This window comes from Osmerus mordax, chromosome 25 (assembly GCF_038355195.1).
Source record: "Osmerus mordax isolate fOsmMor3 chromosome 25, fOsmMor3.pri, whole genome shotgun sequence".
In the NCBI taxonomy this organism is placed as follows: Eukaryota; Metazoa; Chordata; class Actinopteri; order Osmeriformes; family Osmeridae; genus Osmerus; species Osmerus mordax.
The window spans coordinates 1,995,800-2,019,861 of NC_090074.1; the positions used below are offsets into that span (position 1 = coordinate 1,995,800).

The following is a 24,062-nucleotide window of genomic DNA, read 5'->3' on the forward strand; positions in this document are numbered from 1 at the left end:
TGTGTGTGTGTGTGTGTGTGTGTGTGTGTGTGTGTGTGTGTGTTCACATCACATTTATTGACTGAGAGATTCACGGATTTCATCGACTTTGTACTGAACTGTATGGATGCTTCCGGCAGGTTCTGGATGGAGGTATCTACGACCATGTGAAGGATTACCTGGTGTCTCTCTGCCAGTCCGAGCTGGATGCCTTCCGAGACGCCCACAGCGCCTTTACCTCCCTCCTGGATCGCTCCACCGGGGTGAGAAGTCGCTCAGGAACTTTCCTGTGGCTGAGAGAGAGAGAGAGAGAGAGAGAGAGAGAGACCTCTGTTGTCTATTTCTGTCTCCCTCTTTGTCGTGATATGAACTGTTTACTATTGATGAGCTTCTAATTGGTGTTGAATGACCGGAGTCTTCTGGCTCCCGTGGCGATCAGTTATCCAATCGGCTCCTTCGTTACCTCTCAGCCATTGGTCTCTTGGTCCCGGCTGCGGGGGGGTCATCTTGCCTCCTGGTAACTCGACCGTGGTGATCGCTTGTTTTTTCCACTCGCACAAGTGTCAGCGTGTCTTCAGTGTGAGGAAGACGTTTGTGTGTGTGTGTGTGTTTTGCCAGAGCTTGTGTTACGGTGCTTTTCGGTACTTCTTCTGCAATGCTACATTTGTCTGTCTGTTTTTCTCTGTCTTTCTACATGTCTGCCTTTATTTCTATGTGTGTCTGTCTGTATCTCTGCCCGCCTGCCTGTCTGTCTATCTTCAGTATGTGAGTGGTCTCTTGTCCGCTCGTGAACTTTAACCACTGTCTGGTCAGCACCTCAACACGACCGCGGCGGTTCTTGTCACACTGACCTGTCCCCTCCGCTGGCCTGGCTGAACCAGAACAGCACGGAGGATAATGGTGACCCGGCGAGCGTTCAAAGGCTGGAATAAAGAGACTCTTTCATAATGATAACAGTCATGTGAGGGTTTTACATAATTGCATTTGGCAGCGTCTGTCTGATATCAGTTGTCTGTTGCGCTGCTTTATTAGGTTATCTTTTGTGTCTGTGTGTGTGTGTCTGTGTGTGTCTCCAGGTGGTCCAGGAGTTCCACCAGCAGCTGTTTGTGCAGCAGAACCCAGTCTTCCACAACGCTTCAGCTCTCCTCTTCCAGCCCAGCAACTCGGACTCTGTAAGATCCTCATGATGCATCACTCTCTGTCTCGCTCTCTCTCTCTTCTCTCTCAACTACTTTCTCTCTCTGTCTCTCGGCCTCTGTCTGGTGCCCCGTGGTGTGTGTGTGTGTGTAGGGTGTAACTGTCTGTTGACCAGGGTGTGTACAGGTGGCAGTGTGATCCCTGTTCCCAGGTGACCCAGCCATGCCAGCATGCTCACACCCATCCTCTCCTACCTCCCTCCCTGCCTCTCCTACCACCCTCCCTGCCTCTCCTAGCACCCTCCCTGCCTCTCCTAGCACCCTCCCTGCCTCCCCTACCACCCTCCCTACCTCTCTTACCACCCTCCCTACCTCTCTTACCACCCTCCCATCCTCTCCTACCACCCTCCCAACCTCTCCTACCACCCTCCCATCCTCTCCTACCACCCTCCCTACCTCTCTTACCACCCTCCCATCCTCTCCTACCACCCTCCCTACCTCTCTTACCACCCTCCCATCCTCTCCTACCACCCTCCCTACCTCTCCTACCACCCTCCCATCCTCTCCTACTTCCCTCCCTGCCTGTCCTACCACCCTCCCTGCCTGTCCTACCACCCTCTCTGCCCCTACACTGGACACACTGGACAATTTGTTCGAACTCCGAGCCCTCTTGTTGTTTTTGTTGGAAGTCAAACAAGCAGTGGCCTGTTCCTAAAGAAAACATTAGTGATGCAGTGCACCCCCCCCCACCCCCCCCACCCCTTCTCCGCCGTTCCTCCCTGGAACCCCCCACTCCACCCATCGGCCGCCACGGGACGAAGGGATCCGGAAAAGAGCTGAAAGAGGGAGAGAGGGAAAGTGGGTGGGGGGGGGGGGCGCTTGGATCTGCAGGCAGGTCTGTGGACGACGGCGGTCTGTGAAAAGGGGGCTTTGTGGAGCGTCCGCACCCTGACCCCCCTCACCCCCACACACACACACACACACACACACACTCACTCTGCAGCTCTGACAGGACCTCAGTGTGGCTCTCCTCAGTGATCTATGGGAATTTATTTACAGCTTCCTGGTCAAAAACACAGTTTATTCCTCCCCTCTCTCTCGCTCTCGCTCTCTCGCTCTCTCGCTCTCTCTCTCATATATACAGTACCAGTCAAAAGTTTGGACACATTTTACCCATTCAGGAAAATGTGTCCAAACTTTTGACTGGTACTATATATATATATATAAATCCCCCGCCCCTAACAAGCACCATCAGTCTGCCTCTGTTATTCAGCTTTTCAGCTGTGACCTTCTTATCTTGATGAAACCTGACTCCTTGTGACGGCGTCAATGTCATTCTTCCATATCTATCTTTCTATCAATCTATCTGTGTGCCTGTCTATCTATATCTATGCATATATCTAGAGCTAGATCTATATCTATGACTGGACTGGTCGTGCTTTCAACAGTACTGACCTTGTGATTGAGATGGATCGATCAAAAGTTGGACAACTATAGCACACATCATCTCTGCCTGACTAGTTCAGGAACAGGCCAGAATAGACCGTCTGGCTGTGAGAACCTGTGGAGACGAGCACGATTGGTGCATTGCCTATATTTTTCTCCTGTGAGATCATCGAAATGGAAGGCATGGATTGGCTGTGTATTGGCTGAGGTCATCTACAGGAAGTGTTTTCCTAAAGGTTGTTTTTCTTTAACACAGACAGCTGATTTATCCAGATTCCGGAATAACACCCTGCTTCAATGAGGCCCTTCTTGTCATGTTTAGACCTAACTCATTTCTCAGAATCTCTTCAGGCATATTTACCGACACCTAGTCGGAAATCAGATATTAGTGGCCAAGACCTTCCATGGAATATTTGAGATATGTTGCAGCTATGTGTTTTGGTTTATATTCATCGTGACCTTCGACCTTCTCGTCCTCACTCTCTTTGTGATGATGATTATCTAAATGTATGACCTTGTCTCTCACTTCTCTCTCTCCACTCTCTGTCTCTTCTCTCTCTCCTCCCTGTCTCTCTCCTCCCTGTCTCTCTCTCTCCTCCCTGTCTCTATCTCCCTGTCTCTCTATCTCCCTGTCTCTCTCTCTCTCCCTGTCTCTCTCTCCTCCCTGTCTCTCTCTCCTCCCTGTCTCTCTCTGTCTCTCTCTCTCCCTGTCTCTCTATCTCCCTGTCTCTCCTCCCCGTCTCTCTCTTCTCTCTCTCTCTCTCTCTCTCTCTCTCTCCTCCCTGTCTCTCTCTCCTCCCTGTCTCTCTCTCCTCCCTGTCTCTCTCTCCTCCCTGTCTGTCTCTGTCTCCAGGTGGGCACGTTGGAGCGGGAGGGGGGCACCAGCGAGGAGCACAGCCTGGACAAGGAGGCCCGGAGGTGGGCCACCAGGGTGGCCCGCGAACACAAGAACATCATCCATAGCCAAAGGGTGAGAGACAGGAGGAGGGGGAGGAGGAGAGAGACAGAGAGGGTGAGGGGGGGGGGGGGGGGAGAGGGAGAGACAGAGGGTGAGGGGTGGAGAGACAGAGAGAGGGAGAGACAGAGGGTGAGGGGGGGAGACAGAGGGTGAGGGGGGAGACAGAGAGGGAGAGACAGAGGGTGAGGGGGGCAGACAGAGAGAGGGAGAGACAGAGGGTGAGGGGGGGGAGACAGAGGGTGAGGGGGGGGAGACAGAGGGTGAGGGGGAGACAGAGGGTGAGGGGGTGAGACAGAGGGTTAGGGGGGCAGACAGAGAGAGGGAGAGACAGAGGGTGAGGGGGGGAGACAGAGAGAGGGAGAGACAGAGGGTGAGGGGGGCAGACAGACAGAGGGAGAGACAGAGGGTGAGGGGGGGAGACAGAGAGAGGGAGAGACAGAGGGTGAGGGGGGGAGACAGAGGGTGAGGGGGGGGGAGACAGAGAGAGGGAGAGACAGAGAGTGAGGGGGGAGACAGAGAGAGGGAGAGACAGAGGGTGAGGGGGTGAGACAGAGAGAGGGAGAGACAGAGGGTGAGGGGGGAGAGACAGAGACAGAGAGAGGGAGAGACAGAGGGTGAGGGGGGCAGACAGAGGGTGAGGGGGGGGAGACAGAGAGAGGGAGAGACAGAGGGTGAGGGGGAGACAGGGTGAGGGGGAGACAGGGTGAGGGGGAGACAGAGGGTGAGAGAGGGAGAGACAGAGAGAGGGGGAGACAGAGGGTGAGGGGGTGAGACAGAGAGAGGGAGAGACAGAGGGTGAGGGGGTGAGACAGAGAGAGGGAGAGACAGAGGGTGAGGGGGAGAGACAGAGAGAGGGAATGAGAGAAAAAAATCAGTTCTGGTGTCTGGAGCCCAGGGTTTGAGACAAGGAGCAATTTGATCCAATGAGAGAGTCCGTAGGGAGGAAGTAAATGTTTTATGGCAGCGTCCCTTTAACTGACACATGCCAGCTAGGTTATGGAGGAGCAATCATTGACAGCATCAAAAGAAGTGCAATGTGTCAGAGGGGAATTAAAACATTTTTAATAGTCAGTATCCTTACTGACTAGTCGAGCATTATCTCTTGCCCATCTGCGGTGTTGTAAGGTGTTACGACAGTCTAGAATGTTCTTTGCTAATTTTCTGGTGTCCCTATGAAAAAATGTTTGCAGTTAATTATAAACTAATTGTTTCCTTACAAGTCATGCTGAGCAATATTAACGCTTAATTTATTGTTTAATTTTGGACTTTTTTTCCTATTGATTTTTGTAGGTTATTTTGTTTTCTATTATTGTGATTGAGTCCCAGTTGAGTAGAGGAGTATTCTCCATAGAAATGTCAACATAGTTCTGTAATTTCTTCATTTATTCATCATTGAGTGACATTTTATGTTTTCTGACTGTTGCGTTTGAGGCCCTGGAGGAGTTTGGGAGTCAGGGCTCGTCAGAGCAGAACAGAGCAGAGCTGGAGATCAAAATAGAGGGGGCTAAGGAGACTCTACGCAGAGCAGAGGTAACGAGAGTGTGTGTGTGTGTGTTTGTGTGCTTGAGAGAAAATTATTATGTGTTAGATATACCCCGCTGACATACACCCCCGCCCTTCCCCTCCCCTCACACACACACACACACATACTTTTTTGGTTGTTTTCCCCCCTCCCTCCACCCCCCACCCAAGCCAATTCTTATTTCCTCATTTAACCAGCAAACCGGCCACTCGAATAATCTTACCTCAGGCTCTGATGCCCTCTGCTGGATGGAAAACACATTGCACATTCTCGCCTCTCACCACTGTCGAGACTCAAATTCAGCTTCTAATTTGCGGTCCCACACTGATGATGTCACTGCACGCACTGTCTCACACTGATGATGTCACTGCAGACGGTGAAACTTAAAGCCGAAGCTCGTCTGGACCTGCTGAGGGAGGCGGGCATCGCCGTGGAAACCTGGCTGAAGAGCGCCATGAACCAGGTGATGGAAGAGCTGGAGAACGAGCGCTGGGCCTCCCTCAGTACCCATGATCCTTCACTCTCGGTGAGTTCACACTTCCTCAGTACCCATGATCCTTCACTCTCTGTGAGTCCACACTGACTCTTTGTGCGGCGAGCTCCGAGACATAAACGTTTCTCATATTCTCTCAACAACAACAAAAAAAACAAACAACAAAATTGTCATTACAAACGAAACTCTTAACCTCTGTAACCTGACTGGTGTTTGACTGTGTCGGGACGGCGATGCAGGGCACAGCAGATCTAGAGAGAGAGGACGAGGAGGGTCTGGAGGACAGTGGAGAAGCTCTGGACGACAGCAGCTCCAGCCCCTCCAGCACTCTGAGGAACTACCCTCTCACCTGCAAAGTCCTCTACTCATACAAGGTAGGAAGGAAGCCTCAAGTGGATGCTAATCGTATCTTATAGAATCAGAATCGGAATTCGGTTTATTCGCCATGTATGTTATACAAACACGGAATTTACTGTAGCAGGGAGGTGCAAAACACTAAACATATACAAATCTTAAATTAAGTAAAGTACAAAAGTTTAACTATTTCTAAGAACTAAACAATCTAAGAATACAACAATTTAAATATAAAATATAATATAGCTCGTTAATATGACCAACCTATACCCACAGAGAGAACACAAGGTGACAATGTTGGTTTTGCGACTAGTGGTCACTGAGAAGTAAATATACTTTGGGTCAGAAAAAAGAATTTCTTTGTTACGTGTATACACCCCTTCATTATGCAGAGTTGATTTGATGGTCTTGTTGCTGCTAATGCTCCTATGTGGGTATTGCATCACTGAACCCTTCTTCTGTCTTCTCATCCTCTCCTCCTCCCGTCCTCCAGGCCTCCCAGCCCGACGAGCTGACCATCGAGGAGCAGGAGGTCCTAGAGGTCATCGACGATGGAGACATGGAGGACTGGGTGAAGGTATGTGACCAGGGAAGGGTCACTTCGGCTTTTCCGAGGAAAAAACTGAACTTAGTTTGAACCCGTGTTCCCATCGTGTGTGTGACGTCCTCTCAGGCTAAGAACAGGACCGGCCAGGTGGGCTACGTCCCGGAGAAGTACCTGCAGCTGCCCTCCTCCAATAGCCTGCTGAGCATGCTGCAGTCGCTGGCCGCGCTGGACGCACGCTCACACTCTTCCAACAACTCCACCGAGCCGGAGATGGAGCTGCCGTCGGGCATCGTCAACGGAGACTCCAGTGGTGAGGGACTGGTCCTGTCCTTCTTCTCTTTTCCTCTCTCTTCTCCTTCTTTGTTCTTCTTTTCTTTTCTTCTCGTCTCTTCTCTCTTCTTCTCTCTTCTTCTCTCTTCTCTCTTCATTCTTCTCTCTAATTATCTCTTCTTCTCTCCTTTCTTCTTCTTCTCCTGTCTTCTTCTTCTTCTCTCTTCTCTTCGTGTCTCCCGTCATGTCCTCTTCTCTTCTTTCACACACTGTCTCACACCTGTCGTTCTTGCTCTCAACCTCCCCCTCAGTGTGTTTTGCGAAGGCCCTGTATGACTACGCGGCCCAGACGGACGAGGAGCTGTCGTTCCCGGAGGGCGCCATCATCCGCGTCCTGAGCAAGGAGACCCACGAGGACGATGGCTTCTGGGAAGGCGAGCTGAACGGCGCCGTGGGCGTTTTTCCTGCCGTGCTGGTCGAGGACCTGACCTGCGGCAGCGAGAACGGAGAGGCTGGAGACGGAAGCTCACAGGTGACACACAGACACACTCAGACACACACGCACTCAGACACACACACACTCAGACACACACTCAGATACACATTCAAAGTCACACACAGACACACACTTTCACTGTTTTCAATATTGAACAAAGTCCTCCCTTTGTCTTCCAGGCGTCCCCCTCCACCCTGTCCCAGAGCGACCAGTCTCCCCGCAGCCCCTTCCAGCCCGGGCCCTTCCACAGCAGCCCCTGCCTGTCCAGCCCCCTCCAGCCCCCCTCCCTGGCCTCCCCGCAGTCCAGCCCCTCCAGCGCCTCCCCCTCCCCCGTCCCACGGCCCCCCGCCTACGTCAACGGCCACCACCGGCCTCCGCCCGCACCGCTTAAGAGCCCCCTGCAGAGTAAGGACACCCGCCTCTGCCTTCAGAGTTTTCCTGTCCTGTTCGATCGAGTCTGCTAGGTTGTAGTGCGGTGTGCTAGTATGTGTTTTTTTGTGTGTGTGTGTGTGTGCTAATACGTAGTCTAGTATGCGGTGTAGTGTTGCTAGTATGTACGCAGTCTTGAGTACTCATTCAACTTGGGGGTTTTTCTTTATTATTGATGTTTTCAATGGAACCGTGATTTGTCTGAGGTAACTGTCCATGTCCCCCCCCCCCCCAGGCCCGGCGCAGAGCTCCACCCAGCCCCCCAGGTACCCCGCAGACGGGGGGACGGGCACCATCCGACCCGTAAGTCAACCCCCCCCCCCCCCCCCCGAGCCTGTGCAAACTGTGATTCGGCCACATGCAGATGGCATATACCAGAGCACAGAGAGATGTGCATAACTGCTTGATATTTGGCTGTGTGCGATTACAGTATAGCACATCATACATCGGTATAAGTTCAGAAGGGAATCAGTTATGAACTGAAAGGAGGGGAAGCGACAAGGAATTTAAATGATTCTCCGATTCAAGGCCTTATGCGTTTTAGCGTTTTGTCTTACAGTCTTTAGTCCTCCACACTGCATGTTCACGTATCCCATCAACCCACGTTCCACGTGCTTCCTGTGTGGTCCCCAGGTGCGTGCGGCTCCTCCGCCCCCCAAGCAGCAGCCCCGCGGCCAGGTGAAGAGGAGGGAGGAGGTGGAGATCACGCTGGTGTAGCCACAGCGCCGCCCTGGTGGCGAATGCACCCAGATCCCAGACCAACAGGACCTGGTGGATCCAGGTTTCCTGGGCGCCCTCTGACGGGGGAGGAGGGGGAGGGAGGTTCTCCTCTCCAAAGCAAGGATGCCTCGAGGACTTGACTCCTCCCCCTCCTCTCGGTTTGTCCAAGTAGGGGCCCAAACAGTGCGTGTTGGGGGGGGGGGGGGGGGGAAACGATACATTGTGCCTTTCTGTCTCCGTTCCTCCCTTTCTCTCTCTCTCTCCCTCTCCCTCTCTCTCTCCCTTTCTCTCTCTCTCTCTCTCCCTCTCTCTCTGTCTCCCTTTCTCTCTCTCTCTCTCTCTCTCTCTGTCTTTCTCTCTCTCTGTCTTTCTCTCTCTCTCTCTCTCTCTCTCTCTCTCTCTCTCTCTCTCTCTCTCTCTCTCTTCACTTTCATCTTCTCTCCCCCCCCCCCCCTTATCCCTCTCTCTGCCTCCTATATCTCCCCCCTTATCTCTCCTTTGTGCCTCTTTGCTTACATGTGTTTGTGTTTTTTCTCTTACGGGTTTTTTTTTCCTCTTCGCGTTCACAACAGGGCATTATACTGCGACAGTCTGGCCATGCTAATATAAAGATGTATTTCGGTTGGATTACTATGCAACAAAGATTCAGTGGGAGGATTGAACTCGTGTTCACAACAATTAACAAATCGCAGCTTTAAATTAAGGCAGATTTCTCGGTTTGGTTCTCGCTTGGTTGTCGTCTCCACATTTTCAGGGAAATTCACTTCATGAACGAGGCTGGTTCCTCAGCTCTTGTGAAATACTAACGTCTGGAAAACAAAATGGATCCAACATTTAATGACTGAAAGGGAAATGATGCAATGTTAGCTTGGGGTTGTTAATGTTTAGGAAAGAAAGTGTGAATCGCAACATGTGAGATTTGATGCCCAATGGCACTTTTTTCTTTCTTTTTTTTAACATTGTAACAAAGTAACTTCTATTGGTAAGTTTCTTTGCATCAAAATGTCAACATTTCTAAATGTCGGGGGGTGGGGAGGGGAGGGGGGTTACCTGTAGTATGTAAGAGTATATGTTAGAGTATCCTTGTATGTTTTGTTGTACAATAAGGATATAGTTAAGTTGTTATCGATACTAATCTAGGCTTAACATTAGCCAATAATGTTTCCTGGGTAAGGATAGTTCTTGAGTTGGGGGGTTCAGCGGTGAAAGAGCATCACATTGTGATGCGGTGAGGGATGATTGTTAGCCTACATCTCCCAGCTGCAGCCTACCTAGTGGACTTGTGAACTGACTGAAATACTGAAGCACTTTTGTAGTCTTTTTATGCCCTTTTCAGTATTGCTGGTTGGTCTCTGTTGTGGATGCTGCTGCATCGATTTGTTCATTAATTGTTTCGATGTTTTGTGTTCCAACTATATTGGTATGCAAAGTAATGTTCTTGTTATTTTCCTATGCTTCTGAACAATTTAGCCTTAAATAGCCATTGTAGTGTCTTTTGTGTGACAGATGTTCTCTTCCATTTCGAGAACTTTGAGATGGAGATCTGTGTAAAATAGGCTACAATGTTTTATGGAAGAGGGAGGGATATTGACATTTTGTTGAAATTTGGGTTAGAGGAAAAGCGATATCTCTTTAGTCATGTTGCTGTGTTCGTGTTGATCTTCTTGAGATCTGAATGTCATCAAACTTATTTTTGAAGTTTACGTTTACCCTGTTGTATTGAAAGAATACGGTTATCACGTTCACACTCCCCCCTAGCAGAGAAGCTGATTGTCACGTTTTTGATACTGATTTTTTTCAGTAGGCTACATTAGGGCTGAAACTATGTGCCGATTTCCCAAAAGTGAAACATCAGCAACATTTGCCGTGCGTTGAAATTATATTTCCTTGGATGTTAAGAACTGTATTTATTGTGTACAAATAAATGTGAAATAAAAATTAGCTTATCGACATAATATCCTGTTTATTTTATTTTTTATCTTCCAACAGTAAGATATTGCCTATTCATTTTAATGCAACTAGGAATAGGGCTTTTATTGGTCATAATTATTCGAGAGCATGATGAGCACTACAGACCTGGAGACATTAAATAGCCTATAAAAACTTAATATGGAGGGAACGCTTTTGATGTTTGAGTCTGAGCACAGTTATTATAATACATTTATAATTTACATTTGCATAGCCTACTTGATATAAATTACCCAATCACCTTTTCCCTACATTAGTGTATTTGTGTTAGTGTGTGTGTTTCATGTGTTGTAATTAAATCTGTAAACATTTCAACAATGTTCAAAATAATATGACAAAGTAGTTTGCCTTTGTTACCCCTTTGTGATTAAGTATACGATCGAGGACATGTACTTTTTACAGCTGTGCAGTGTAATTCAAGTTTTGAGTGCCAAGGTTAGCAGAACTAGGCTATATTAAAGTTTCAATTTGTAATGACATGACAACGATGGTCAAATCTTTGCGAATAGTATAGCCTAAGTTACAAAATGGCAACTAGCAATAGGTGGCGCTTTGCACAGTCCAGTTAAACAACGTGGATCATTTGGATAAATTAAAACAATGCGTAAGTGAATCAACTGTACAGTGATCATACTGGTCTGTTTACATTTACTTTTCCAGATACATAGTAATCTGACTTTCTACCGCAAAGCCCTCTGGGCCTCTATATTATTTGACGCGTTGAATTGTGGGCAGTCATTGGTCCTCCGAGCACGGTCTCCAGGTCCTCCATTGGAAAAGATGGCTGCTTCGGCGGCAGCGGCGGGTTCTTTCCCTGGGTTATGCCCAAGCTACGCCGTAATATGCTCTTTCCTAGAGCGGTACGGACCCTTGTTGGATTTACCGGAGCTCACATTTTCTCAGTTGGAGCGGTATTTCCAGGACACATCTTCAGGTACTGTATGAAAACCTCAGACTGCTGTTGCCAGATAGGTGGGGAGGAGCGACTCCACCGTTGCATTAGCGTGCTGTCGTTCGTGCGAGTTGTGTTATTGTGTGGTTTCCAAACATCATTGTGTGTTTTACAGTGTTTTGCAGCAATCGTATGTTTGCGATGTACGTTCAGCTGCACGTATAGGCTTCGTTGGAGCTTGTTTTTGTATTAAATCTCCGAATAAATAAGTCTTTCTGCACAATTTGAGGGTTTGAAATGTTAGCTGGGTAGGATTTATTTTTCAGCCAGCCTTTATCTGCCATGGGCTGAATAGCACTTAATCACACGCAGAAATGTTGTGCGTATAGGCCCCAGAGTGGTACAAAAATATGATCTGGTTCAGAATATGTCGAAATATTGTCAAGTTACACGTATCGTGCACGTAAGGGATTCAGTGGAGCAAGAAATTGGTCTCAATATTTACAGTTATATGGTATTTTGCATGTAGTGTTTCGCTCACACCGAAATGCGCATGCGCACGCACATGAAGTCTTCCTGAATGGAGTCCCTTAATTACGCAAATACCTAATGAGCTTCTTTTGAAATGTTTTGGCGGATTTGTGCAGTGTAAGATTACAAGCGGATTTTTGTTTGTTTTATCGCGGATAAATTCAGTTTTAATTTCCTCCCGTAAACGTAATAGAAAGGCTGCCTGAAACTCGCTGAAATGGCATATAGTATACAGACTATGGCTGCACCATTGTTTTGACCAGCGATGTGCTTATTGTTGGACAACACAAATTCTTTGAAAAGCAGTTATAAAGGCGTTTTAAAATTGCATAACACAAGATCAAAGTTTTTTTTTATGCATTGCTCAATTACTCGTATATTTGAGATCACGTAAACTTTGATAGCCAACTGGGAAATTGCAAACAGTTTTGACGTTCAGAACTACCCATACATCTATGATCAAATATAAATTGGCGTTGGATACTGATTTTTAAATATGTTCATACGTTTACACTGATATGTCTAAAAGCTCATCATAGATTTATTGCACATACAAACAAGGTTTGTGTTTATGGTTAGTTATTATGCTCATCAGTCTTAATGTTTTATCTTTCCTCAGTTCCGAAGCTCTTGGTGGACCTGCACGTGAAGTTGCTGAGGAAGATCGGCAAGTCAGTGTCAGCAGACCGATGGGAAAAGCATCTTGTGAAGGTAAAATTTATTTGGAAGAAACCTCCCTATTTTTGTCCAAGTAATAGTTTTGCATTTTTAAGTGGTGGATTAGGGACCAGCCTATTTTAAGTGTCAAAGACAGTGGGTTTTATACAAACAGTGGCTAATCGTCAAATTGTTGGCAAATACATGGCTTTGACTCTGGAGAGCATCCCCCTTCTATGTGAGTCTTTTGCATGCCAGTTTTAATCGCTGTCAAAATGTGCCCCCTACTAGATATGTCAGGAATTCAACACTACTTGGGCTTGGGAGCTGGAAAAGAAAGGCTACAAGGAGATGACGGTAGAATGCAAGATGGGAATCCTCAAAGTGAGTATAATCTCTTATTGGTCTGACAAGTTCTCCTAATTGTAAAATGAGATGGACTCTCTCAAAACCTCTGTTGTACATTAATTTCCTCTCTCCCTACCCCCCTTCGCTCCAGTATCTTTGCGAGAGCCAGTTTGATGACAATGTCAAGTTCAAGACAGCAATCAACGATGAGGATCCAGAAAAGATGCGACTGCAGCCGATTGGCCGCGACAAGGACGGCCTGATGTACTGGTTTCAGCTGGACCAGGACAACAACGTCAGGGTCTATGTGGAGGAGCAGGATGACCTTGACGGGTCTTCTTGGAAGTGCATTGTCAGGTATTGTAGAGTTCATTTGAATTATGTTTTCCAACAGGCACCTGTGGAAATTAACAGATGTTAAAGCTGAAATCCTAACCCTGCTGGGTTTAATTTAGTATCCATTGTTACTTTGTTGGGTAGCTTGTGGGAATGGTTTATGCTGCGAGTAAGATAAGTGGTCTACAACTAAGCTATTCTGATTTTCGCAGGGAGAGAAATGACTTGGCTGAGATTTTAGCGTTGCTGAAGACTCAGATTGACCCTTCGCTTTTGACGAAGAAAGAGGGAGAGGAGGGCACTCAAGATGAAAATGGTAACGTTGTTGACCGCATGAAAAATGTTGTTTGCCCTAATGGAACATTTCTGTCATCTTTCAAATGCCATTAATTCTACACAACCAGTAAATATAGAACTCCATTGATACCTTTTTTCTTTTAGGCGGCGTAAAAAAGCTTGAGGCCAGCTCTGAAGATGAAGAGGACATGGTGTGCAAGGCTACATCTGGTGTCGTCGTGACCAAAACAGAGAGCCAAGAAGAACCGTCGCCGAATAAAGAAGCCCACTTGGTCGTTTCAGGTCCCAGATCGCCATCGAATGACGTCAAGGACGACCGAACGGAATCCACCGTCCCGCCAGAGAAACCCGACGGGGACGAAAACATCTCCACGATCAGACCGGCGATCAAAGAAGAGCCTACGGAAGTGGTCACAGACACAAACGCAAAGGAACCTCTTTCGGAGAAGCCGTCTGCAATGGTGCAGACGGCAGAAGGCGGCGGGGAGGAAGTCAAGAAGAAGAAGAGCGCGGAGGAGCTTCAGAGGGCGATGAAGAACGACCAGCAAGCCAAGATCCCCCTGAAGAAGAGGGAGATGAAACTAAGTGAGGACTTTGACACCAGCAACAGCGGCAGCAGCATCATCGTTCGAAACCCATCCCTTCCTCAGGTCAAAGATCCTCCGAAAGTTGACGAGTCCGGTAAAGAATCAGCGGTGAAAGACACACCGGTTGACCAGGTTAACGGAAACACCCAGCATCCCACCGAGGCAAGTTTTAATAATAATAACGGGTTGAAAGAATCTCCTCAGAAGGACAGAGAGACGCAGAAAGACTTGGCTAATGAGAAGCCAGCAGTGGCTGCATCCGGCCGTGAAAGTGAGGTAGCTGAAGCCAAAGAAAAAAACTTGTCCAAACTGACCGCAGTCGGGGACCGGGCGGAAGACAAACAGAAAGACGGCAAGGAGGCCATGGAAGTGACCACGGCGAGCGGATCGGACGCCCAAAACGAGGCAGCGGCGACAAAGGCGGACAAGAAAAACCCGGAAGCTTTGGTCCAAACGAAGGAATCGATCCCTAATGAGGCCGAGTCTGCGTTTGCGAAGCCTTTACCTCCATCTAAAGACAACGTTACACATCCACCTGGGAACTCATCTGATGTTAAGAGGGAAGAAAGACAAAATAAATGCGAAGAGACGGCGGCTGCAAAGGCTGATGTCGACGAAGACAAGGCATCTGCATCTGTAAAAACACACACAACATCCCCGCCCAACACTTCCCGGGAACCAGAGGGAAAGAAAGAAACATCCGTGTTAACTGTCCCCGGATCCTCTTCAAAGCTGGAGGACCCCAAAAAATCCCAGGAGAAAGTTCCCTTGAAGGATTCCAAACCCGCCGAAATCAAAGACGTGGAGAAACCCACCCTCATGAAAGGGAAGCCATCCGACTGCGAAAGAATGGAAGTTGTCACTAAAGAAACCAAGAGACCGGAGCCCAGTACAGATAGACCAGACGGCTCTAAGCTCTCAAAGACGCCAGTGCTCATTAAGGAGGATGAGGCACCATCGTATAACAAAGAAAGCAGAAAGACTGTTGGTATCAAAGACACAGAAACTTCTTCGGTTATTCAGAAGACAGAGATCCTGACACAGAGTAAAAACACAGAGACTCTCGACAGCGCTAAAGAGACTAGCACCTCTTCGGTAATTAAAAAGGCAGATAAACCACCTCTTGAGAAAGATACGGACTCCCCGAATAGCAGTAAAGAGAAAGGAGAACACATGATCTTACAAAAGATGGGAAAAGCAGAGGGATCGAAACCAATAGAGAGAAGTGAGACGCCAGTCGTAACCAAGGAGAAATCGGAGCGTTCTACAGGCACTGACTCAAAGGGGAAGGAGGTGACCTGTATTTCCCAGGAGACAAACTCGGAACCTAAAAATATTGAGAAACGAACATGCCTTCAACTGGATGAACATAAATGTGCTGAGAAATTAGCTCCCTCTGTCGCTAAGACTTCCATAAAGGATACAGAAAAGATGTCCACAAAGGAGACGGCAAAAACGTCCACAAAAGACAAAGAACAGAAGTCAACAAAAGACACAGAAAATGTCTCCACAAAGGAGACAGAGAAAACAGCACAAACATCTGCAACAGACACAGCGAAAGAGTCGACAAAAGACAGAGAGAATATTTCAACAAAAGACACAGCAAAAGACTCCACAAAGGAGACAGAGAAAACAGCAAAAACATCTGCAACAGACACAGCGAAAGAGTCGACAAAAGACAGAGAGAATATTTCAACAAAAGACACAGCAAAAGACTCCACAAAGGAGACAGAGAAAACAGCAAAAACATCTGCAACAGACACAGCGAAGGAGTCGACAAAAGACAAAGAGAAGATTTCCACAAAAGACACTGAAAATATTTCCTCAAAAGACACAGCAAAGGAGTCCACAAAGGAGACGGAGAAAACAGCGAAAACATCTGCAAAAGACACAGCGAAAGAGTCCACAAACGACAAAGAGAAGATTTCCACAAAAGACACAGCGAAGGAGCCCGTGAAAGACAAAGGGAAGACTTCCACAAACAAACCCGAAAAACCCTCCAGCCCTAAAAAAGAAAAACCGGAAGCTTGTAAAGGCGGAGTGGAACTGGCAGAGAGAAAAACCGATGTATCTAAAGAGGCGATGGCAGTCCCAACTGTCGATTCACGCCAGGTACCTCCAAAAACACCGTCTGCAGAGAAGGTAAGCAAGAAGGAGTCAGCAGAAATAAGTTCGAAAAAGTCAACAGACGAAAACACTACAATGCAGAAAGACTCTAAAAAAGAACCTGCGAAGGAAGATAAAAGCAAAACGTCGTCAGGAAACGAGGTTGCACAGGAGCAAACTCCCATGGACTGTGAGGAACCGTTAAAAGGACAAGGTACAAAAAAGGAAGAAGCAGAGAACACACCCTCATTCACGACGACTGATGGTGAGAAAGACAAAAACCAAGACTCAAAGGCGAGTGAAGACACCGAGGCAAAAGGGTGTCCTGAAACCGAGATCGGTGAGAAGAACGACGAGAAACCTTCAGCTGAAGCCGAGATATCGAGCGAGACGAAACCGGACGTGGCGTCGGCAGAGAACAAACCCGACGGGAAGACTGAGAACGAGGACAAGGATGAAGAAAAGGATCCTGAGGTGAAGGAAAAAGCTGCAGAAGGGGACAAGGGTTCATCGGAGGTTCAGGAGGAAGGGATACGTCTGAAAATTAAGATCCCAGCCCATCGGAGGAAGGCAGACCTCCTGAGGGAAGAAAGGGGAGACTCGGAGTCTGACACGGGGGAGGGAAGGTCCCTCAGGAGGTCGCCCAGGATCTGCAGACCGACTCCCAAGGTGGTGGAATTTCAGGATCGGAAGCTGGAGAGGAAGCAGGCCGCGCCCCGTGTGGAAAAAGGTGAGGAGAAGGAAGAGGAGGAGGAGGAAGACAAAGAGAAACGGGAGGAGGAGGTGGACGAGGAGGAGAAAACTCTTCAGAAAAAACCGAGGGAGAAAAAGCTTGATGAAGATGGCCAACCTAAGACCAAGGTGAGTTCTTTTCGGAGGTTGCTTTTGACGTGCTCTCGCCCATCTGATCGCACTGTTCCTCGTTGAGAAACGCATTCCATCGATGCCTGGTGTCGTGACTCTGATCTCAAGATGATGATTCTTTTTCTTTCAGGGGCGAAAGCGGAGGAGGACCCGGTGGTCCAACACCCGGACGCGGCGCAAAAAGAAAGGCTCCGACGAAGAGGGCTCCGACGACGGGGACTACGAGTCCAGCGACGAGGAAGACAGTGAGGACGAGGACGACAGCGATGAAGATTACAAGGTTGAGAGGAACCGAAAGAGGATGAACAGGTACAGACAGAGGCGCAGTTCCGACGAGTCGACCTCTTCGGATGATGATCTTCCTCCTAACGATGACCCCTGCAAACACTGTGGCCTCCCCAATCAACCAGAGCTGGTACGTCACATGTGATCCGCCTCTTAGTTTCTTGGAAAAACATCTAGGTGATGTAACCCTGACAACTGTTTATACCAACAAGAGCTTTGAGGACGACGAGCTTTGTTGCTGTTCTAAGGCGTCTTACAGCTCTAATCTGTGTCTTGTGATCCACAAAAGTAATTAAAGTTGACACAGCGCGGATGGGTGATATATTCTGAGCTGGCTGACTTGGGCATTGTTGACAAAAGTTTGCGTAAATTGGAAGTGATGTCTGTCAATTTCCATCTCGTCTCCTTTACAGATCTTACTGTGTGATTCTTGTGACAACGGCTACCACACTGCTTGCCTCAGACCCCCCCTCATGATCATCCCTGACGGAGAATGGTTCTGTCCGCCCTGTCAACATGTAAGCATCCAGAACTGAGCAAATGTTCTCTTTATTTTCCTGAATGCGAAGGGCCGTGTGGCATTTAGATAAAGTACAGAAATATATATTTAAAAAAAGAAATAAAGATAAGATTATAATAATATTCGATAGTTTTTGTGCTGTACCAAACCGGCTCTTTAAATCTTGAGAAGAGTGGCAACACTGAATCTGACACTGACACATACGGATGTGCGCTCAGTGAGTCAGTAACAGTCGTGTTTACTCCCCCCCCCCCCCCCCCCCTTGTGACATCACACAGAAACAGCTCTGTGATAGGCTGGAGGAGCAGCTGCTGAACCTTGACACCGCGCTGAAGAAGAGAGAACGAGCTGAGCGGAGGTAAGGGTCTTCCTGCCCCCTTTTAGAAGCAATGCTGGATGGTCAGTTACACACAGCAGGGGCAAAAATCTGATAGCAACTTTGGGGGTGGGGGGGAACCATTACATTGAGATTTTCCTAACTTCCCTATACTCCTCTGACAGCGGTTAAGCTCCTATTTCATGTCACAGGAAATGTTTTTTTTTTTTCAATTCAATCCACATTTGTCTTTCTCCAGGAAAGAGCGTTTGGTGTACGTTGGAATCAGTGTTGAAAATATCATCACCCCTTCAGTAAGTAGCTGTAACTGTTGCAAGCAAAGCTCTCTTGATCTGTAGTCAGGGAAGCTCAACACGTAAAGAACTGTGCGATTCAGGATCCAGCCAGTCAGTAATTCCAAACGTTATTAAAACTGTTTATATATCAACGTTTCCCAGACATTTATAGGTGAGCATTTTCTTTCGGAGTTTACCATATGCTGACTTTCGTTTTAGGTGGAGGTAGAGGAGGAGAAGGAGGAAGAGGTAATCAAGGTAAAGAAAGAGGTAAAGAAGAGCAAGAGCTGGGGTCGAAGATCAACAAGGGCGAAGAAATCGATAAGCTACAGGTATGTACATTTTAGTCATCTAGCGCTTTTATCCAAAGCAATGTAAAAATACTGCATATTGAAAGTCCAGCAAAAGTTACGAGGTCATCAAATTTGATCCGGGATATCACAACCTACGAATTCAAGTGTGAACTTGTGCTTCGATAATTACGGTTTCTTGGGTGAGTCTCTGTGTCAACATTAAGCTCTGTTTGCAGGTTTGATGAGTTTGATGAGGCCATTGAGGAAGCGATCGAGGAAGACATCAAGGAGGCAGAGGGTGGAGGTAGGAAACCATTAGACATGACGTCACTAAATCAAAAATCTGTCGAAAGATAATGATAAAAATGAGAGAGGAATTTGACAATGACGGCCAGGAACAATTCAAGCTATATAATAACTAGACTACGGCAGTAATAGTTGAATTTGGTCGTTGGACGCGTTGAAACCTGCGTTGATTCTGATCTCTGGCGCCCCCTGTAGGAGCCGGACGGGGTAAAGACATGGCTAACATCACAGGCCACCGGGGAAAGGACATGTCCACCATCCTGCAAGGGGAAGGGGGGAAGGAGAACGGCCGCCCGCCGCGGCCCAGCGCCGGCCAGCGCAGGAAGAAGCGGCGACGTCTCAACGACCTGGACAGCGACAGCACCATGGAGGAGGAGGAGAGCGAGGACGAGTTCCGTCTGAGCGACAGGCGAGGCCCAACAAGATATTTTACGTTGATGATGCAATGATGCTTTGTGTGTGTGTGTGTGTGACTGACACACACACACACACACACACACACAGCCTTTATAAAAGGTCTTTACTTGAAATGGCAACTTGCTGAAGAATTATCCGCGAATCTCGTTTAATAATAATCTTAGAGGGAGTCAGATGGCTGAGCGGTAAGGGAATCGGGCTAGTAATCAGAAGGTTGCCGGTTCGATTCCCTGCGGTGATAATGACGTTGTGTCCTTGGGCAAGGCACTTCACCCTACTTGCCTCGTGGGAATGTCCCTGTACTTACTGTAAGTCGCTCTGGATAAGAGCATCTGCTAAATGACTAATTGTAAATGTAATCTTTTTGCGTACAGCACGGAGGAGGAAGAGTTTGTGGTTTCGGAGAACGATGCGGAAAGCGACGTCAACTCCAACAGCGACGGCGGGAGCAACGGCAGCGGCCCGCGTCACAGGTCCTCCCGAACCAGGAAGCCCGTCAAACGCAGGAAGGGCGCTCGGCAACCGCCGCCACGACGACGACGCAGGCCGCGAGGTTACTCGGACGACGAGGAAGAGGAGGAGACTGACGAGGAGGAGGAGGAAGAGATGGGTGTGTTTAACTGACAAAATGTGAAATGAAAAACCAGCAGCAGTTTACAGAGTGTAGCAATGGGGAATATCGGCAGCATGAATCATGTGATATCATACAGTCTGTGAAGTAAAATATTTTATTATATGAGGATGTTTTTGAGGCCTGACCTGTACGTGTGTGTGTACGCAGCGACGGAAGGTTCCAGCGAGTTCAGCGACAGCGACCTAGACATGAGCAGGCGACGTTCCCGCCGGAGCAGGAAAAAGCAGGTGAACTACTGCGAGACGTCAGAGTCGGAAGGTTCCAGGGCGGGCGCCAACCGCAACAAGGTCACGTCCCGACGCCGCCTGGCCAGTTCCGACAGCGAAGGTCGGTAGCCGATCCGTACCACCCCTATGAGCTTGTTGTGGGAAAATGTCTGGTCTTCGTAATAAAACACTGATTCAGTTGTGTTGAGTGAGAGTCCAACATTGGATTGTGACCGTTAAAATGTTTCGTTTTCATGTCATTTCGATTGGGCTTTTTTGTTTTTTAACTTTGAGTCCAAAAACGTGTGTTTTTTTTCAGCGAGCCTCTCCAAGGGCTCCGACAACGAGAGGAGGGTGAGCAGGAGGGCCGACTCGTCGGAGGAAGGTTCTCGCCAGAGACGCAGACGGCTCTCGCTGAAACGCCGGAGAGCCTCCGAGGACGACGACGACGACTCGGACGAGTCCGAGGAAGAGGAGCGGCCGGTCCGCAAGCGGGTGAACCGCATCGATTCGGACGACGACTCGGACGCCGCGGAAGAGGACAAGAAACAAGCACCTGAGCAGGAAGAGGATGAGGGGCTTGGGAAGGGGGCGACGCCGCTGGAATACAACCTGGTGGAGTTACCCCCCACCAACGGACAGAGTCCCGTGAAGGGTCTGGAGGGGCTCATGAACCGACCGGGGGCGGGCGCGGCTATGAGCGCGCCGGACCTCTTGGCTCACCTGGGGCCCAAGAACGTCAACGTTGCCACGCCCGTTGTTGCCATAGCGCCCAACGGCCTGGTCTCCCAGGAGATGGCGTCGCAGGAAGATGATGAGGACGACCTGTTAGGCGTCACAGACCTCGTGGACTATGTCTGCAATAGCGAACAGTTGTAAAAAGATTTTTTTTTTTTTGTAGTATTGTATTTTTTTATATTGATTTACTATTCTGTTTGTTTCCCTCCATTCTGTATCTACACTCCAGTCCTTGTTGACCATCCCATAATGGTCTTTCGCAGCAGTATATGAACAACTACATGAGTGGATAAACAGGAAAGATGAAGGGGGGGGGGGGAGAGATCCTTCTCACTCTCTCACTTCTTGCTCTTCCAGCGGGCTTGCACAGTCACCAGTGGCACCGACTCATTCTGTTCGTTTCGACGACGGGCATCACTAGGCCGCGATGTGCAATCCTTTCACCCACGGATGTAACTTCAGGTCGGACTCTGGACTGTATATGATTCAGAAATCAATCTGGTCCCAAGTTGTATTTTCTCCAGCACACTTCCAGGATCACCTGGTACTTTTGCTTCCCAACATGGCTGCCTCCCAACTGTCCTCCAACAGAGATGATGTCTCCCTCTGGTCTTGTTCCTCTGACAAATTACTTTTGTATCAGTCTGGACAAGAAGACGATGTATGATATTAATTAACTGTCTGTTCGTCTTAGTAGGAGATAGGTCAGTGTTGTTTGTCCACACACCCCACTGTTAAGATTTCAAATGAAGAGAGAATTGGCTTCAACATGCATTCCGTGGATGGGTAATTTGTTGTTTTGTAGATTGTTGGCAAGATTTTTTTTTGCAATTTGCCCTGCAATTTTAACATGTAGTTTACAGTTGTTTTGAGTGCTTAAAATCAGAAGTAAATCCCTGCATTAAATTAGACTATTTATTTTTAAGAATTTAATTCTGTAACAATCAGTTGTTTGATAAGCTTAATCTTTAATCATTTTTCACTACTTTGTTTCTATATATTGTTTGGAGGCTTATGACTTCATAAAGGTTAACTGGACACAGTCATCTTTGAAACCTTCTTATCGTACATTTAAAAGCGGGCGCTTCAGACTAATATCTATAGAAGAAACCCTGATCAAGTTCAGAAGTAATACGTCTATGAATCTCAGCAGTTGTTGTTGTTTTCAGTTTTTCTTGGAAAAAAAAGTTGTTTAAATGTTGTATTGTCATGTTATGTTTTGCGATGTTTTCCGTATTATTTTTTTTGCGATCTATTCTCCATGAACACAGGCAGCTTCATGAATTATGCCAAATTACAACTTCCGTTTTGTCAACTTTATTACCTGGCAGCATACCATGACAAACCCTCTTTAAATAGAGGTCTGTGTGTGCAGTATGTGACCAACTAGACTAGAACATCCTCGCATCAAAACTCACACTTGTACTGTGTTAGCACACTTATGTACACTATGTTTTAGAAGCATTAATTTAGTCTTTGTTTCTCTGTATACATATATTAAATATTATTTTGTAATTACTGCCAATACTATCAGTGAGTATTGCCCGGGTTAACGTTAAAAGGGTATGATAGGGAAATAAATGATTGGGAATATACCAAAACTGCCAGCACTCGTTAGGCTAATTGTTTTGTTGTTTTTATTCTGTCTTTTTTTATATAAATATATTATAATGTGCTTTTTGTATATGAAATCATACATTTTAATTGTTTTCTTTTTTATTAAATTGTAAAATAGATATTGTTTCCTCTGTATCAAATATGGCCCGTGTCAGTTGAAACCTTGAAAAGGTCAGGTACTCCTGTGCTCCCAGATATCGTTTTTAACCGACGCTCTGCGTCAAATGTAAGTACGGACGCTAAAGACCATCACTATTTCGACTTCCCACTCTGCATTTGAACACAAAAGGAGATGGTATACTTTGTCTCTCGTTTCTTTTTTTTTCTTCTTTTTTTCAAAACTGTATGTCATATTCAGAGCTCTTTTTAAGGTAGTCAGGCTATTTACTACTGACTAATGAACAGAGAATTATGAAAACGGCTATGGCGGACTGATATTTCACAAAGTTTGGGGAAAATGACCAAATCAACAATAAGAACTCAACTGACCTCGGATATTAACGTGTGTGTATATCGTTTTTGCTGCAATAGAGGCATTTTAATCATGGATAAATATCTCTGGCAATTCTTCAGGATTATATCTGTTTTTCAATTGTTTCCTTTTTGTAGAGGGCTGTGATTGGTAAAAGTATATTTTTATTGTGGAGTGTGACAATAGGCATGTTAGTTGTGGAAGTCATTTTGCTAAGAGCTGACACGTTGTCGCCAAAGGATTTGCAAGGTCCATATAGCACAGATCTTTTGCTTGATGTTCCTCATGACTCAACTGCATGCACTGACAGACTGGCCTCGAGATATGTACGACTGCTGGACACAAGCGTCCGTGGCGATGGTTCTCACAAAGAAAAGCCCTTTTGTAAATTGTCCATGTAAAATAGTATTGGCATGTTCTTCATTGATGATAAAAACTGCTCTATACGTTTGTATTTCACACAATGCGTTCAATACTTCATCTGCAAAGAATGGTTTTTGGAGCTAATCATTTTTGTGCTGCTTGCAATGTACTCAACTTGATAAGTATCGTTAACCTTTAGGTTAGTTTGTAAAATGACAAGGGGCTTCCTCATGGTAGCTGCATTGTGGGAGTTGGATGCAAATGAACTGGTTTGACCATCACAGAACGTATTAATAGTTGTGTATGTTATGATGTTTCATATCTTCCTCAAGATGTCTAGCCTACCTTCAATGTATTGACATAAGAAGTAGCAAGAATTGCATATTGACAATTCTGTCACAGTAAATATAAAGAGAAATAAAAGAAATTCACGGGCTGATAAAGGAACGTTGTTGCCAATTATCCAAGTTTACAGTTCACTGTCATACTTGGAGGAAAGATACCTTTGGTGTGAACATAAGCTTGTAGAGTCTGTGTTTGTCTATTCCTCTTTTAAAGACGTTTTAACTTTTTTCTTTCATATGAATCCGATCTTGTACATTTGTCATAATAAAATGGTTTTTACCCAGACGTGAGCCTGGTAGTTTTATTTTTGTATTTTTG

General features: G+C 47.0%; 2 protein-coding genes across 2 annotated transcripts in view; both read left to right on the forward strand.

Annotated features, from left to right (window-relative positions):
* LOC136933267 (F-BAR and double SH3 domains protein 2-like) overlaps nucleotides 1-8,532 on the forward strand; it is a 10,818-nt gene extending 2,286 nt beyond the window's left edge. The window contains exons 2-13 of the mRNA XM_067228584.1: nucleotides 69-242; nucleotides 1,056-1,151; nucleotides 3,415-3,531; nucleotides 4,951-5,049; nucleotides 5,415-5,567; nucleotides 5,774-5,908; nucleotides 6,382-6,465; nucleotides 6,562-6,745; nucleotides 7,017-7,237; nucleotides 7,381-7,606; nucleotides 7,866-7,933; nucleotides 8,264-8,532. Coding sequence (XP_067084685.1) covers nucleotides 69-242; nucleotides 1,056-1,151; nucleotides 3,415-3,531; nucleotides 4,951-5,049; nucleotides 5,415-5,567; nucleotides 5,774-5,908; nucleotides 6,382-6,465; nucleotides 6,562-6,745; nucleotides 7,017-7,237; nucleotides 7,381-7,606; nucleotides 7,866-7,933; nucleotides 8,264-8,347 — 1,641 coding nt within the window. The 3' untranslated portion in view covers nucleotides 8,348-8,532. The remainder of the gene's footprint in view (nucleotides 1-68; nucleotides 243-1,055; nucleotides 1,152-3,414; nucleotides 3,532-4,950; nucleotides 5,050-5,414; nucleotides 5,568-5,773; nucleotides 5,909-6,381; nucleotides 6,466-6,561; nucleotides 6,746-7,016; nucleotides 7,238-7,380; nucleotides 7,607-7,865; nucleotides 7,934-8,263) is intronic.
* A 2,566-nt stretch (nucleotides 8,533-11,098) lies between these two features.
* On the forward strand, nucleotides 11,099-24,029 carry rsf1b.1 (remodeling and spacing factor 1b, tandem duplicate 1). Its single transcript, XM_067228738.1, has 16 exons — nucleotides 11,099-11,252; nucleotides 12,361-12,452; nucleotides 12,690-12,782; nucleotides 12,898-13,103; nucleotides 13,295-13,398; nucleotides 13,524-16,933; nucleotides 17,067-17,351; nucleotides 17,635-17,739; nucleotides 18,020-18,099; nucleotides 18,317-18,371; nucleotides 18,573-18,685; nucleotides 18,883-18,950; nucleotides 19,148-19,361; nucleotides 19,744-19,979; nucleotides 20,151-20,330; nucleotides 20,529-24,029. Exons 1-16 carry the CDS (start codon nucleotides 11,099-11,101, stop codon nucleotides 21,086-21,088), a joined length of 5,955 nt encoding a protein of 1,984 aa, XP_067084839.1. The 3' UTR covers nucleotides 21,089-24,029.
* The last annotated feature ends 33 nt before the right edge of the window (nucleotides 24,030-24,062 follow it).